The sequence below is a fragment of the Hemiscyllium ocellatum genome, unplaced genomic scaffold (assembly GCF_020745735.1).
Source record: "Hemiscyllium ocellatum isolate sHemOce1 unplaced genomic scaffold, sHemOce1.pat.X.cur. scaffold_999_pat_ctg1, whole genome shotgun sequence".
NCBI lineage: Eukaryota > Metazoa > Chordata > Chondrichthyes > Orectolobiformes > Hemiscylliidae > Hemiscyllium > Hemiscyllium ocellatum.
The window spans coordinates 8,803-22,621 of NW_026869348.1; the positions used below are offsets into that span (position 1 = coordinate 8,803).

Sequence of the window (13,819 nt, forward strand, 5' to 3'; positions counted from 1 at the left end):
GGTCAGTGTTGGTATCTGCAAGTAGTGCATTCACTTTCTCAATGTTGCCTGTTCGGTTTAAAATGACTGGCAAGTGTCCTTTGTCTGGAGGTAGGATAATAGTGTTTTTATCCTCTTCCAGTCCTTCTCATGTTTTCCTTTCTTGTGTATTGAGTGTGTTTCCTTCCTTTTTTCTGCTTAATGTTAGTGCGACTGTCTGTTTGATGGTGTGTTGGGTTCCTTCTGTGAGTTTGTTGTCTTTCAGTGTTGTTCCTAATGCTGCTAAGAAATCTTTCTTGTCCGTATCCTGCAGGAGTTGTAATCTAATCCTTTTACTAAGACAGTGTCTGTTAAGGTTCGGTCAGGTCAGTTTTTTATCCATGCTTCTGTATTGTCTGTGCTGTTATTTTGTGTGAGTTTGTCTAGTTTGTTCTCTGCAGGTCTGATTCCTGAAGAAGGGCTTATGCCCGAAACATCGATTCTCCTGCTCCTTTGATGCTGCCTGACCTGCTGCGCTTTTCCAGCAACACATTTTTCAGCTCTGATCTCCAGCATCTGCAGTCCTCACTTTCTCCTCTCTGCAGGTCTAGGTTCATTTTCTGGGTTTGTTGCTGTCTAATGTCTATGGCTCTTTGTGCTGTGCCTATCCTATCATGGTCTGTCGCCTTAGTAACATTTGTTGGTGCAAACTTTCCCGGTTGTGTTTACAGAGTCCGTTGTGGGCATAATTAATCACTTCTCTGAGCTTTTGTTCTGCTATTCTTTTGGCTGGTGGGGTGGTCAAGGGAGGTTTGTATTTAAGATATTTCGGTAGTATCTGCATTTGTGCAGGAAGTACAGCTGTTCGCAGGTGGCGCTGTCGGATGGTATTGGTTCTCTATTTGTCAGGCATGAACTCCCTTTGCTGACTCAGCCTTATGGAGGAGCGCCTCATCTTCGCCTGGGAACCCTCCAACCACAAGGTATGAATTCAGATTTCTCCAGCTTCCTCATTTCCCCTCCCCCCACCTTGTCAGTCGGTTCCCTCAACTCAGCACCGCCCTCCTAACCTGCAATCCTCTTCCTGACCTCTCCGCCCCCACCCCACTCCGGCCTATCACCCTCACCTTGACCTCCTTCCACCTATCACCTCCATCGCCCCTCCCCCTAGTCCCTCCTCCCTACCTTTTATCTCAGCCGGCTTGGCTCTCTCTCTCTTATTCCTGATGAAGGGCTTATGCTCGAAACGTAATTCTCTATTCCTGAGATGCTGCCTAACCTGCTGTGCTTTGACCAGCAACACATTTGCAGCTCAGCCTTATTTCACCATGCACTTGCAAGTACTCCACAATCTCATGCTTAATAATGGACTCTAAAATTGAGGTCAGGGTAACAGGCCTATAACTAACCACTTCTGCCTCCATTCCCTTCATAAACAGGTGTATCCCATTAATCATTTTCCAAGCCAGCCAATTCCCACCCCATCAGTCTACTCTCAATCATCAGTAAAGTGATGGAAGGGGTCATCAATAGTCCCATGAAGCAGCACCTGCTCAGTGACACCCAGACAACACCTTCCAAACCCACAACCACTTCCACCTAAAAGGACAAGAGCAGCTGGTACTTGGGAAGACCACCAGCTGCAAGTTCCCCTTCAAGCCACTCACCATCCTGACTTGGAAATATATCACTGTTCCTTTACTATCACTGGGTCAAAATCCTGGAATTCTCTCAAATGGTGTTCGGGAACTTTGTTCAGTCACTTGGTGCTTTTGGTGTTTTGCTTCGTCCCACTTCCTGGTTAAGGCTGGGGCGGTTACAAAGTGATTTCTGACATGAGTCACAGGATGACACAGATTCTGGAACAAGCTGAGGCACAGAGAGGTTGAGAGCACAAGCACAGAGAAACTGAAAAGGGAAAGAGAGATCAATGAGGAGGACAGGCAGAAAACTACGTGTTAACAAAGGGACAGAACTTTGAAGTGGAGAGCAGAGGGTTGTCATCATTTACAATGTCTGCCTGCCATGTGTATTTGGTATTTCTGATCTGGTGCCAGGTTTTAAATCTTTCAGCAGCAGAGAATGAAGAATCTGCTGTTGACAATGAGAATCGTGGAGATGGAACTGTGTTCACTGTCCCCAGTAACAGACCCACCAGTCATTCACCAGGAGCTGGCTGGGAGACCAAGATTAAAGGAGCTACTTCACGTGGACAAGGAACTGCCTCAGGTGAGGAAGATCAGTCTGGATAATCCTCTCAGTAGTGTCATTTTTCCACAATTCCTGAAGAAGCTGTTCATCATGAATTATAGAGTCAGAGTCATACAGCTTGCAAACAAGACCCTTTGGTCCAACTGGCCTGTGTCAAGTTTCCCTAAACTAAATTAGTTCCATTTGCCTCTGTTTGGCCCAAATCACTCTCAATCTTTCCTGTCCATGTATTGATCTAAATGTCATTTAAATATTGTAAAAGTACCTGAATCTACCACTTCCTCCCATATCCATATGTGAAAAAATGTTGTCCCTCAGATCCCTTTTAAATATTTTTCTCCTTGCCTTAAAAATATATCCCATACTTTTAACTTTCCCACCCTTCAGAAAAGTTTAAAAATCCCACAACACCAGGTTATAGTCCAACAGGTTTAATTGGAAGCACTAGCTTTCGGAGCGACGTTCCTTCATCAGGTGATAGTGGAGGACATGATTGTAAGACACAATTTAGAGCAAAAGTTTAGTGTGATGTAACTGAAATTATACATTGAACAATACCTTGACTGTTTGTTGAGTCTCTCATCTGTTAGAATGACCATGATAGTTTCACTTCTTTCATATATGAATCGTAAAACCTTTTTTAAAAGTTACATTCTCAGGTTAACTGTAACAATTGGTGTCAGCCAAATAAGATGTTAAGATATTGTAGGTGTTAGCCCCTGTGTTCCCTGTCTGTGCAATAATTTTTAGACTGATTCTAATCTAAAAAAGTGAGTTAACAGAGTCTGACATGGATTCATGCAGTTTTTGAGCAAAATACAGTGTAACTGTGCAAGTACAAATTCATCCCACAAATGTAAGTGTGTATGTGTGCATGTGGGTTTTATAATAGACAATAGGTGCAGGAGTAGGCCATTCTGCCCTTCGAGCCTGCACCACCATTCAATATGATCATGGCTGATCATCCTTAATCAGTATCCTGTTCCTGCCTTATCTCCATAACCCTTGATTCCACTATCCTTGAGAGCTCTATCCAACTCTTTCTCAAATGAATCCCGAGACTGGGCCTCCACTGCCCTCTGGGGCAGAGCATTCCACACAGGCATCACTCTCTGGGTGAAGAAGTTTCTCCTCATCTCTGTCCTAAATGGTCTACCCTGTATTTTAAGCTGTGTCCTGTGGTTCGGCACTCACCCATCAGCGGAAACATGTTTCCTGCCTCCAGAGTGTCCAATCCTTTCATAATCTTATATGTCTCATTCATATCCCCTCTCAGTCTTTTAAACTCAAGGGTATACAAGCCCAGTCTCTCCAGTCTTTCAGCGTAAGGTAATCCCGCCATTCCAGGAATTGACCTCATGAGCCTAAGCTGCACTCCCTCAATAGCCAGAATGTCTCTCCTCAAATTTGGAGACCAGAACTGCACACAATACTCCAGGTGTGGTCTCACCAGGGTTCTGTACCGCTGCAGAAGAACTCTTTGCTTTTATACTCAATCCCTCTTGTTATGAAGGTCAGCATGCTATTAGCCTTCTTCACTACCTGCTGTACCTGCATGCTTACCTTCATTGACTGGTGTACAAGAACACCCAGATCTCTCTGTACCGCCCCTTGACCTAAATTGATTCCATTTAGGCTGTAATCTGCCTTCCTGTTCTTGCCACCAAAGTGGATAACCATACATTTATCCACATTAAACTGCATCTGCCATGCATCTGCCCACTCACCTAACCTGTCCAGGTCACCCTGTAATCTCCTAACATCCTCCTCACATTTCACCCTGCCACCCAGCTTAGTATCATCAGCAAATTTGCTAATGTTATTACTAATACCATCTTCTATATCATAAATACATATTGTAAAAAGCTGCGGTCCCTACGGTACCCCATTGGTCACTGCCTGCCATTCCGAAATGGAGCCGTTTATCACTACTCTTTGTTTCCTGTCAGCCAACCAACTTTCAATCCAAGTCAGTACTTTGCCCCCAATACCATGCGCCCTGATTTTGCTCACTAACCTCCTATGTGGGACTTTATACATGTTTTTGTGTCTACGTGTCTGTGTTTGTCTGGGGTGGGGGGTTATGAGTGTCTGTGTAAGAGAGAGTGTATGTGTGTGTAAAGTCTGTGAGAGGATGCCTGTGAGTGTGTGTGTGTGTGTGTGTGTATAGTGCAATGGCGGTCACTTTGGACACCCCAGTCCAACACCGGCTTCTCCAAATCTTGGGAAAAGATCTTTGCTATTCACCTTTTCTATCGCCCTCAATAAGGTCACCCCTCAAACTGCTATGCTCCAGTGAAGACAGTCTCAGCCTATTCAGCCTCCCCTTATATCTCAAACCCTCCAGTCCTGGCAATATCCTGCTAAATATTTTCTGAGCCCTCTCCTAATTTAATAACTTTCCGACAGCAGGGTGATCAGAACAGTGCACAGTATTTCAAAATTGGCCTCAGCAATGTCCTGTACAATCTCAATAACTTCCATACTCCTATACTTAGTGGTCTGAGCAATGATGGCATGTGTGCTAACCACCTGAATCACCCTGTCTACCTGTGGTGCAACTCTGAAAAGAACTATGAACCTGAACCTCCACATCTCTCTGTTTGATGACACTGTTGAAGGTGCTATCACCAGCTGTATTAGTCCTGTTCTAGTCTGTTTATCCAAAATACAATACATCATTTATCTAAATTAATCTCCACCTGCCAACTCTCAGACAATTGTCCCAATTAATCGAGATCCTGTTGTAACATATCCAAGAATTATCCAGATATACCCAAGGTTATGACGGGAAGTGAGGAATGAGAGTGCATCCTCACTCTCCATAGGAGTAGTTCTGGCTGATTGGAGGGAGGTGAATGTTGTTCCTCTTTACAACAGAGGGAATAGGGAAATCCCTGGGAATTACAGACCAGTCAATATTACATCAGTGGGAAGCAAGGTACTGGACATGATTCTGAAAGATGGGATTTATGACCATTTGGAAAAATACAGTTTGATCAGAGATAGTTAGCATGGCTTTGTGAGGGCAGGTCATGCCTCACAAGCCTTATTGAATTCTTGAAGGATATGACGAGACAAGTTGACAAAGGTAGAACAGTGGATATGGTGTATTTGGATTTTAGTAAGGCATTTGAAAAGGTTCTTAAAAATGTGTTGCTGGAAAAGTGCAGCAGGTCAGGAAGCATCAAAGGAGAAGGAGAATCGACATTTGGGTATAAGCCCTTCTTCAGGAATTTGAAAAGGTTCCCCAGGGTATGCTCATTCAGAAAGTTAGGAGGCATGGGATACAGGGAAATCTGGCTGGGTGAAAGAAGACAGCGAATGGTAGTGGATGGAAAGTATTCTGCCTGGAGGTCGGTGACCATTGGTGTCCCACAGGGATCTGTTCTTGAGCCTCTGCTCTTTGTAGTTTTAATAAATGACTTGGTTGAAGAAGTGAAGAAGTGTGGGTTAGTAAGTTTGCCAATGACACAAAGGTTGGTGGTGTTATAGATCGTGTCGAGTGCTGTTGCAGACTACAACAAGACATTGACAGGATGCAGAGCTGGGCTGAGAAGTGGCAGATAGCGTTCAACCTGGATAAATATGAAGTGATTCATTTTGGAAGGTGGAATTTGAATGTTGAATACAGGGTTAGATAGGATTCTTGTCAGTGTGGAGAAACAGAGGGATCTTGGAGGCCACATACATAGATCCCTCAAAGTTATCACCCATGTTGATAGGGTTGTTCAGGCATGTGATGTTCTGCCTTTCATGAACAGGGGATCGAGTTTAAGAGCTGCGAGGTTTTGCTGCAGACCTGGTTAGACCACACTTGGAACATTCTGCACAGAGGAGATTTCCCAGGATGCTGCCTGGACTGGAGAGCCTGTCTTACGAAGAGAGGTTTGAGTGAGCTCAGCCTTTTCACACTGGGGAGAAGCAGGAAGAGAGGTGACCTGATAGAGGTGTACAAGGTAATGAGAGGCATCGATACAGTAGATCGCCAGAGACTTTTCCCCAGGGCAGAAATGGCTGTCACAAGGGGTCATCATTTTATGGTGATTGGAGGAAGTTATAGGGGAGATGTCAGAGGTAGGTTCTTTACACTGAGAGTGGTGGGTGTGTGGGATGCACTGCCAGTGGTGGGAGTAGAGTCAGGGACATTAGGGACATTGAAGTGACTGCTGGACAAGCACATGGACAGCATAAATTGAGGGGTGTGTAGGTTAGGTTGGTCTGCGATTACGATAAATGCTCGACACAACATTGTGGGCCGAAGGGCCTGTACTGTACTGTTCTATGTTCTGTAATTCTCCAGGGCTGTAACTGTAAGATAGGATCAATGTATTGTCAGATCTTTGTTAATTGCTGCAGACACAATGGTCTGAATGACCTCAGTTTGTGCTGTAATCATTATCATCTTCATCATCGTTGCCAATTCCTCACAGACACTCTCTCAGGATGAGTCTCTAGGTGGCTGTACAGACTGAAATGGTGACTCCAGGCTCTGCTACACTTGGAGCAGGTGGTGGCCATGGGAATGGGTGCATGCGGCACTGGTGTGGAAGCGTGCTCCTTTCAGGGTTCTGCCTACATCCAGTTTTCCTCACAGCAAATCTCAAGGTGCTTGACACTGTCGTGGATGGCTCTTCCTCCATTTTGGATGGTCTTGAGTCAGTGATTCCCAGGCATTGATGTAAATGCCATACCTCTCCAGTGAGGTTTTGAGGGTATCACTGAAGCAGTTCTTCTGTCCACCATGGACCTTTGTGCCATTTCAAAGCTGGGAGTAGAGCTAATGCTTGAAGAGTTTCATGTCAGTCATGCAGATGTTGTGTTCAGCCCACCATAGCTAATCAAGGAGGGTGAGGTGGGTCAGTGCCTCAACACTGGGATGTTGGCCTGGTCAAGGACTCTGGTGTTGGTGTGTCTTTCTTCCCAGCGGATTTCCAGGATCTTGCGGAGGTAGCCTCGGTGGCATTGCTCCAATGCTTTGATGGGTCTGCTGTAGACAGTCCACTTCACAGAGCCATGTAGGAGGGCAGCACCACAGCTCTGTAAACTCTGATGTTGTTGAACGCAGACACCCTTTTTCTCAGGTGGCCAAGGGCTGTGCGAGCAGACTACAGGGTGGTGCTGGATCACTTCATCAGGAGCTACTTTGGCCGATAGGACACTCCTGAGGTAGTGGAAGTGGTCGACATTGTCTAAGGCGTGCCTCTATGGATCTTGATGATCAGGGGTTTGCTATGCAATGCCAGGCCAGATTGATGAAGGATCTTTGGCTTGTGGATGTTCAGGATGAGACCTGTGCTGTATAAAGGTGCTGATGATGGTCTGGAGGACATCCTCTGACACTGCACCTACACAAGCATCATCTGTGTACTGCGGCTCAATGGTTGGGGTGAGTTTGATTTTGGTTTGAAGACAGTGGAGGTTGAATAATTTCCTGCTGGTCCTGTCAGTTAGCTCCACTCCAGCGGGGAGTTTATCGGTGGTGAGGTGAAGCGTTGCAATGAGGTTGATCAAGAGTGTTGGGGCTCGACACCGATCCGAACTGGTCGGGGGAATGGGCGAGTGGAGCCATTTGCCATGTCATCGTGGAGCAGGGGAAGGGTGGTGACAAACTTGGTGGTGTAGCCAAAGTAGAGAAGGATGCTCCATAATATTTCCTGAGAGCTATATTGATAGTTTTGGTCAGGCTCGTCCAGCAGGTCAGAGTCAGAGAGATGGACAACATGGAAACAGACCCTTCAGTCCAACTCATCCATGTCGTCCCACCTGCCAGCACCCGGCCCATGTCCCTCCAAACCCTTTCCATTCATATACCCATTCAGATGCATTTTAAATGTTGTAATTGTACCAACCTCCTCCACTTCCTCATTCCATACATGCACCACCCTCTGTGCCCATTAGGTGTCTCCTTTTGTTATATATATCTTTCCCCTCTCACCCTAAACCCCTCTCCCCCACCCCAAGGAATCTACTTTGTCTATGTCTGTGGTACGTAAACACTGGGCTGTGGGGTGTTATAAAAATACTGTGGTATATAAACACTGGGCTGGAGGGGGATGTTATAAAATTACTGTGGTATATAAACACTGGGCTGGAGGGGGATGTTATAAATTTAATGTGGTATGTAAACACTTGTCTGGAGGAGTGTTATAAAATTACTGTGGTGTGTAAACACTGAGCTGGAGGGGGGTGTTATAAAATTACTGTGGTATGTAAACACTGAGCTGGAGGGGGGTGTTATAAAATTACTGTGGTATGTAAACACTGGGCTGGGGGGGTGTTATAAAATTACTGTGGTGTGTAAACACTGGGCTGGGGGAGTATTATAAAATTACTGTGGTGTGTAAACACTGAGCTGGAGGGGGGTGTTATAAAATTACTGTGGTGTGTAAACACTGGGCTGGGGGAGTATTATAAAATTACTGTGGTGTGTAAACACTGAGCTGGAGGGGGGTGTTATAAAATTACTGTGGTATGTAAACACTGGGCTGGGGGGGTGTTATAAAATTACTGTGGTATGTAAACACTGGGCTGGGAGAGTGTTATAAAATTACTGTGGTGTGTAAACACTGGGCTGGGGGAGTGTTATAAAATTACTGTGGTGTGTAAACACTGAGCTGGAGGGGGGTGTTATAAAATTACTGTGGTATATCAACACTGGGCTGGTGGGGATGTGTTATAAAATTACTGTGGAATGTACACACTGGGCTGGGAATTGTTATAAAATTAGTATGGTATTTTAACACTGGGCTGGAGGGGAGTGTTATTAAATTACTGTGGTATGTAAACACTGGGCTGGAGGTCGAGTGTTATAAAATTACTGTGGTATATAAACACTGGGCTGGGGGAGGGTTATAAAATTACTGTGGTATATAAACACTGGGCTGGAGGGGAGTGTTAGTAAATTACTGTGGTATGTAAACACTGGGCTGGAGGAGAGTGTTATAAAATAACTGCGGTATATATACACTGGGCTGGGGGTGTGTTATAATATTAGTGTGGTATATAAACACTGAGCTGGTGGGGGATGTTATAAAATTACTGTTGTATATAAACGCTCCCCCAGCCCAGTGTTTATATACCACAGTAATTTTATAACACTCCCCCCCCCAGCCCAGTGTTTATATACCACAGTAATTTTATACCACTCCCCCATCCCATTGTTTACATACCACAGTAATTTTATAACATTCCCCTCCAGCCCAGTGTGTGTATACACCGCAGTAATTTTATAATACTCCCACAGCCCAGTGTTATAAAATTACTGTGGTAGATAAACACTGGGCTGGGGGAGTGTTATAAAATTACTGTGGTATGTAAACACTGGGCTGGGGGTTGTTATAAAATTACTGTGGGATACAAACACTGGGCTGGGGGAGTGTTATAAAATTCCTGTGGTATATAAACACTGGGCTGGAGGAGTATTATAAAATTACTGCGGTGTATATACACACTGGGCTGGAAGGGAATGTTATAAAATTACTGTGGTATGTAAACAATGGGATGGGGGAGTGGTATAAAATTACTGTGGTATATAAACACTGGGCTGGGGGGGTGTTATAAAATTACTGTGGGATACAAACACTGGGCTGGGGGAGTGTTATAAAATTACTGTGGTATATAAACACTGGGCTGGGGGAGTGTTATAAAATTACTGCGGTGGAGGGTGTGTGTTATAAAATTTCTGTGGTGTATAAACTCTGTGTTCGAGGGGGACTGTTATAAAATTACTGTGGTGTATAAACTCTGTGCTGGAGGGGGAGTGTTAAAATTACTGTGGGATGTAAACACTGGGCTGGGGAGTGTTATAAAATTACTGTAGTATGTAAACACTGGGATGGGGGCGTGTTATAAAATTGCTGTGGTATATAAACACTGGGCTGGGGGAGTGTTATAAAATTACTGTGGTGTATAAACGCTGGGCTGGAGGGGGATGTTATAAAATTACTGTGGTATATAAATACTGGGTTGGTGGGGGTGTTATAAAATTACTGTGGTATATAAACACTGGGCTGGATGGGGAGTGTTATAAAATTACTGTGGTATATAAACACTGGGATGGGGGCGTGTTATAAAATTACTGTGGTATATAAACACTGGGCTCGGGAATGTTATAAAATTACTGTGGTAGGTAAACATTGGGCTGGGGGAGTGTTATTTAATTACTGTGGTATGTAAACACGGGGCTGGGGGAGTGTTATAAAATTGCTGTGGTATGTAAACACCGGGCTGGGGGAGTGTTATAAAATTACTGTGGTATATACACACTGGGCTGGGGGAGTGTTATAAAATTGCTGTGGTATGTAAACACTGGGCTCGGGGAGTGTTATAAAATTACTGTGGGATATTAACACTGGGCTGGATGGGGTGTGTTATAAAATTACTGTGGTATATAAACACTGGGATGGGGGCGTGTTATAAAATTACTGTGGTATATAAACACTGGGCTCGGGAATGTTATAAAATTACTGTGGTATGTAAACACTGGGCTGGGGGAGTATTATAAAATTACTGCGGTATTTAAACACTGGGCTGGAGGGGAGTTTTATAAAATTACTGTGGTATATAAACACTGGGCTGGAGGGGAGTGTTATAAAATTACTGTGGTATGAAAACACTGGGCTGGAGGAGAGTGTTATAAAATAACTGCGGTATATATACACTGGGCTGGGGGTGTGTTATAATATTAGTGTGGTATATAAACACTGAGCTGTTGGGGGATGTTATGAAATTACTGTGGTATATAAACGCTCCCCCAGCCCAGTGTTTATATACCACAGTAATTTTATAACACCCCCCCAGCCCAGTGTTATAAAATTACTGTGCGATATTAACACTGGGCTGGGGGAGTGTTATAAAATTACTGTGGTGTATAAACACTGGGCTCGGGAATGTTATAAAATTACTGTGGTATGTAAACACTGGGCTGGAGGAGTATTATAAAATTACTGCGGTGTATATACACACTGGGCTGGAGGGGAATGTTATAAAATTACTGTTGTGTATGTAAACAATGGGATGAGGGAGTGTTATAAAATTACTGTGGGATACAAACACTGGGCTGGGGGAGTGTTATAAAATTACTGTGGTATATAAACACTGGGCTGGGGGGGAGTGTTATAAAATTACTGCAGTGGAGAGTGTGTGTTATAAAATTACTGTGGTGTGTAAACACTGTGCTGGAGGGGAGTGTTATAAAATTACTGTGCTATGTAAACACTGGGCTGGTGGAGTGTTATAAAATTACTGTGGTATATAAACACTGGGCTGGGGGAGTGTTATAAAATTACTGTGGTATATAAACACTGGGCTGGGGGAGTGTTATAAAATTACTGCAGTGGAGTGTGTGTGTTATAAAATTACTGTGGTGTATAAACACTGTGCTGGAGGGGAGTGTTATAAAATTACTGTGGTATGTAAACACTGGGCTGGTGGAGTGTTATAAAATTACTGTGGTATATAAACACTAGGCTCGGGAATGTTATTAAATTACTGTGGTATGTAAACATTGGGCTGGAGGGGGCTGTTATAAAATTCATGTGGTATATAAACACTGATCTGGTGGGGAGTGTTATAAAATTACTGTGGTATATAAACACTGGGCTGGCGGGGAGTGTTATAAAATTACTGTGGTATGTAAACACTGGGCTGGGGGAGGGTTATAAAATTACTGTGGTGTGTAAACACTGGGCTGGGGGAGTGTTATAAAATTACTGTGTGTATGTAAACACTGGGCTGGTGGAGTGTTATAAAATTACTGTTGTGTATATAAACACTGGGCTGGAGGGGAGTGTTATAAAATTACTGTGGTATGTAAACACTGGGCTGGGGGACTGTTATAAAATTACTGTGGTATATAAACACTGGACTCGGGAATGTTATTAAATTACTGTGGTATGTAAACATTGGGCTGGAGGGGGCTGTTATAAAATTCATGTGGTATATAAACACTGATCTGGTGGGGGAGTGTTATAAAATTACTGTGGTATGTAAACACTGGGCTGGGGGAGTGTTATAAAATTACTGTGGTGTGTAAACACTGGGCTGGGGGAGTATTATAAAATTACTGTGGTATGTAAACACTGGACAGGGGGAGTGTTATAAAATTACTGTGGTATGTAAACACTGGGCTGGGGGAGTATTATAAAATTACTGTGGTGTTTAAACTCTGGGCTTGGGGAGTGTTATAAAATTCCTGTGGGATGTAAATGCTGGGCTGGGGGAGTGTTATAAAATTACTGTGGTGTGTAAACACTGGGCTGGGGAGTGTTATAAAATTACAGTGGGATGTTAACACTGGGCTGGGGAAGTGTTATAAAATTCCTGTGGTATATAAACACTGGGCTCGGGAATGTTTATAAATTACTGTGGTATGTAAACATTGGGCTGGAGGGGGCTGTTATAAAATTCATGTGGTATATAAACACTGACCTGGTGGGGGAGTGTTATAAAATTACTGTGGTATGTAAACACTGGGCTGGAGGGGTGTTATAAAATTGCTGTGGTATGTAAACACTGGGCTGGGGGAGTGTTATAAAATTACTGTGGTATATACACACTGGGCTGGGGGAGTGTTATAAAATTACTGTGGTATATAAACACTAGGATGGGGGCGTGTTATAAAATTACTGTGGTATGCATACACTGGGCTGGAGGAGTGTTAAAAAGTTACTATGGTATATAAACACTGGGCTGGAGGGGAGTGTTATAACATTACTGTGATATATAAACACTGGGCTGTGGGAGTGTTATAAAATTACTATGGTATATAAACACTGGGCTGGAGGGGTGTTATAAAATTCCTGTGGTATATTAACACTGGGTTCGGGAATGTTATAACATTACTGTGGTATATAAACATTGGGCTGGGGGAGTGTTATTAAATTACTGTAGTATGTAAACACTGGGCTGAGGGAGTGTTACAAAATTACTGTGGGATATTAACACTGGGCTGGGGGAGTGTTATAAAATTCCTGTGGTATATAAACACTGGGCTCGGGAATGTTATTACATTACTGTGGTATGTAAACATTGGGCTGGAGGGGGCTGTTATAAAATTACTGTGGTATATAAACACTGAGCTGGTGGGGGAGTGTTATAAAATTCCTGTGGTATATAAACACTGGGCTCGGGAATGTTATTAAATTACTGTGGTATGTAAACATTGGGCTGGAGGGGGCTGTTATAAAATTACTGTGGTATATAAACATTGGACTGGAGGAGTGTTATAAAATTACTGTGGTACGTAAACACTGGGCTGGAGGGGTGTTATAAAATTACTGTGGTATATATGCACTGGGCTGGGGGTGTGTTTTAAAATTTCTGTGGTATATAAACACTGGGCTGGAGGGGTATGTTATAAAATTACTGTGGTATGTAAACACTGGGCTGGGGAGTGTTATAAAATTACTGTGGTATATAAACACTGCGCTGGAGGGGGAGTGTTATAAAATTACTGCGGTATATAAACACTGGGATGGGGGAGTGTTATAATATTCCTGTGGTATATAAACACTGGGCTGGGGGAGTGTTATAAAATTACTGTGGTATGTAAACACTGCGCTGGGGGAATGTTATAAAATTACTGTGGTGTATAAACTCTGGGCTGGGGGAGTGTTATAAAATTACTGTGGTATGTATACACTGGGCT

General features: G+C 43.6%; 1 protein-coding gene across 1 annotated transcript in view; it reads left to right on the plus strand.

Moving 5' to 3' along the window:
• Nucleotides 1-1,866: 1,866 nt before the first annotated feature.
• LOC132815006 (disintegrin and metalloproteinase domain-containing protein 12-like) overlaps nucleotides 1,867-13,819 on the plus strand; it is a gene marked incomplete at its 3' end in the record, with an annotated part of 130,937 nt that continues 118,984 nt past the window's right edge. The window contains exon 1 of the mRNA XM_060823623.1: nucleotides 1,867-2,187. Coding sequence (XP_060679606.1) covers nucleotides 1,971-2,187 — 217 coding nt within the window. The remainder of the gene's footprint in view (nucleotides 2,188-13,819) is intronic.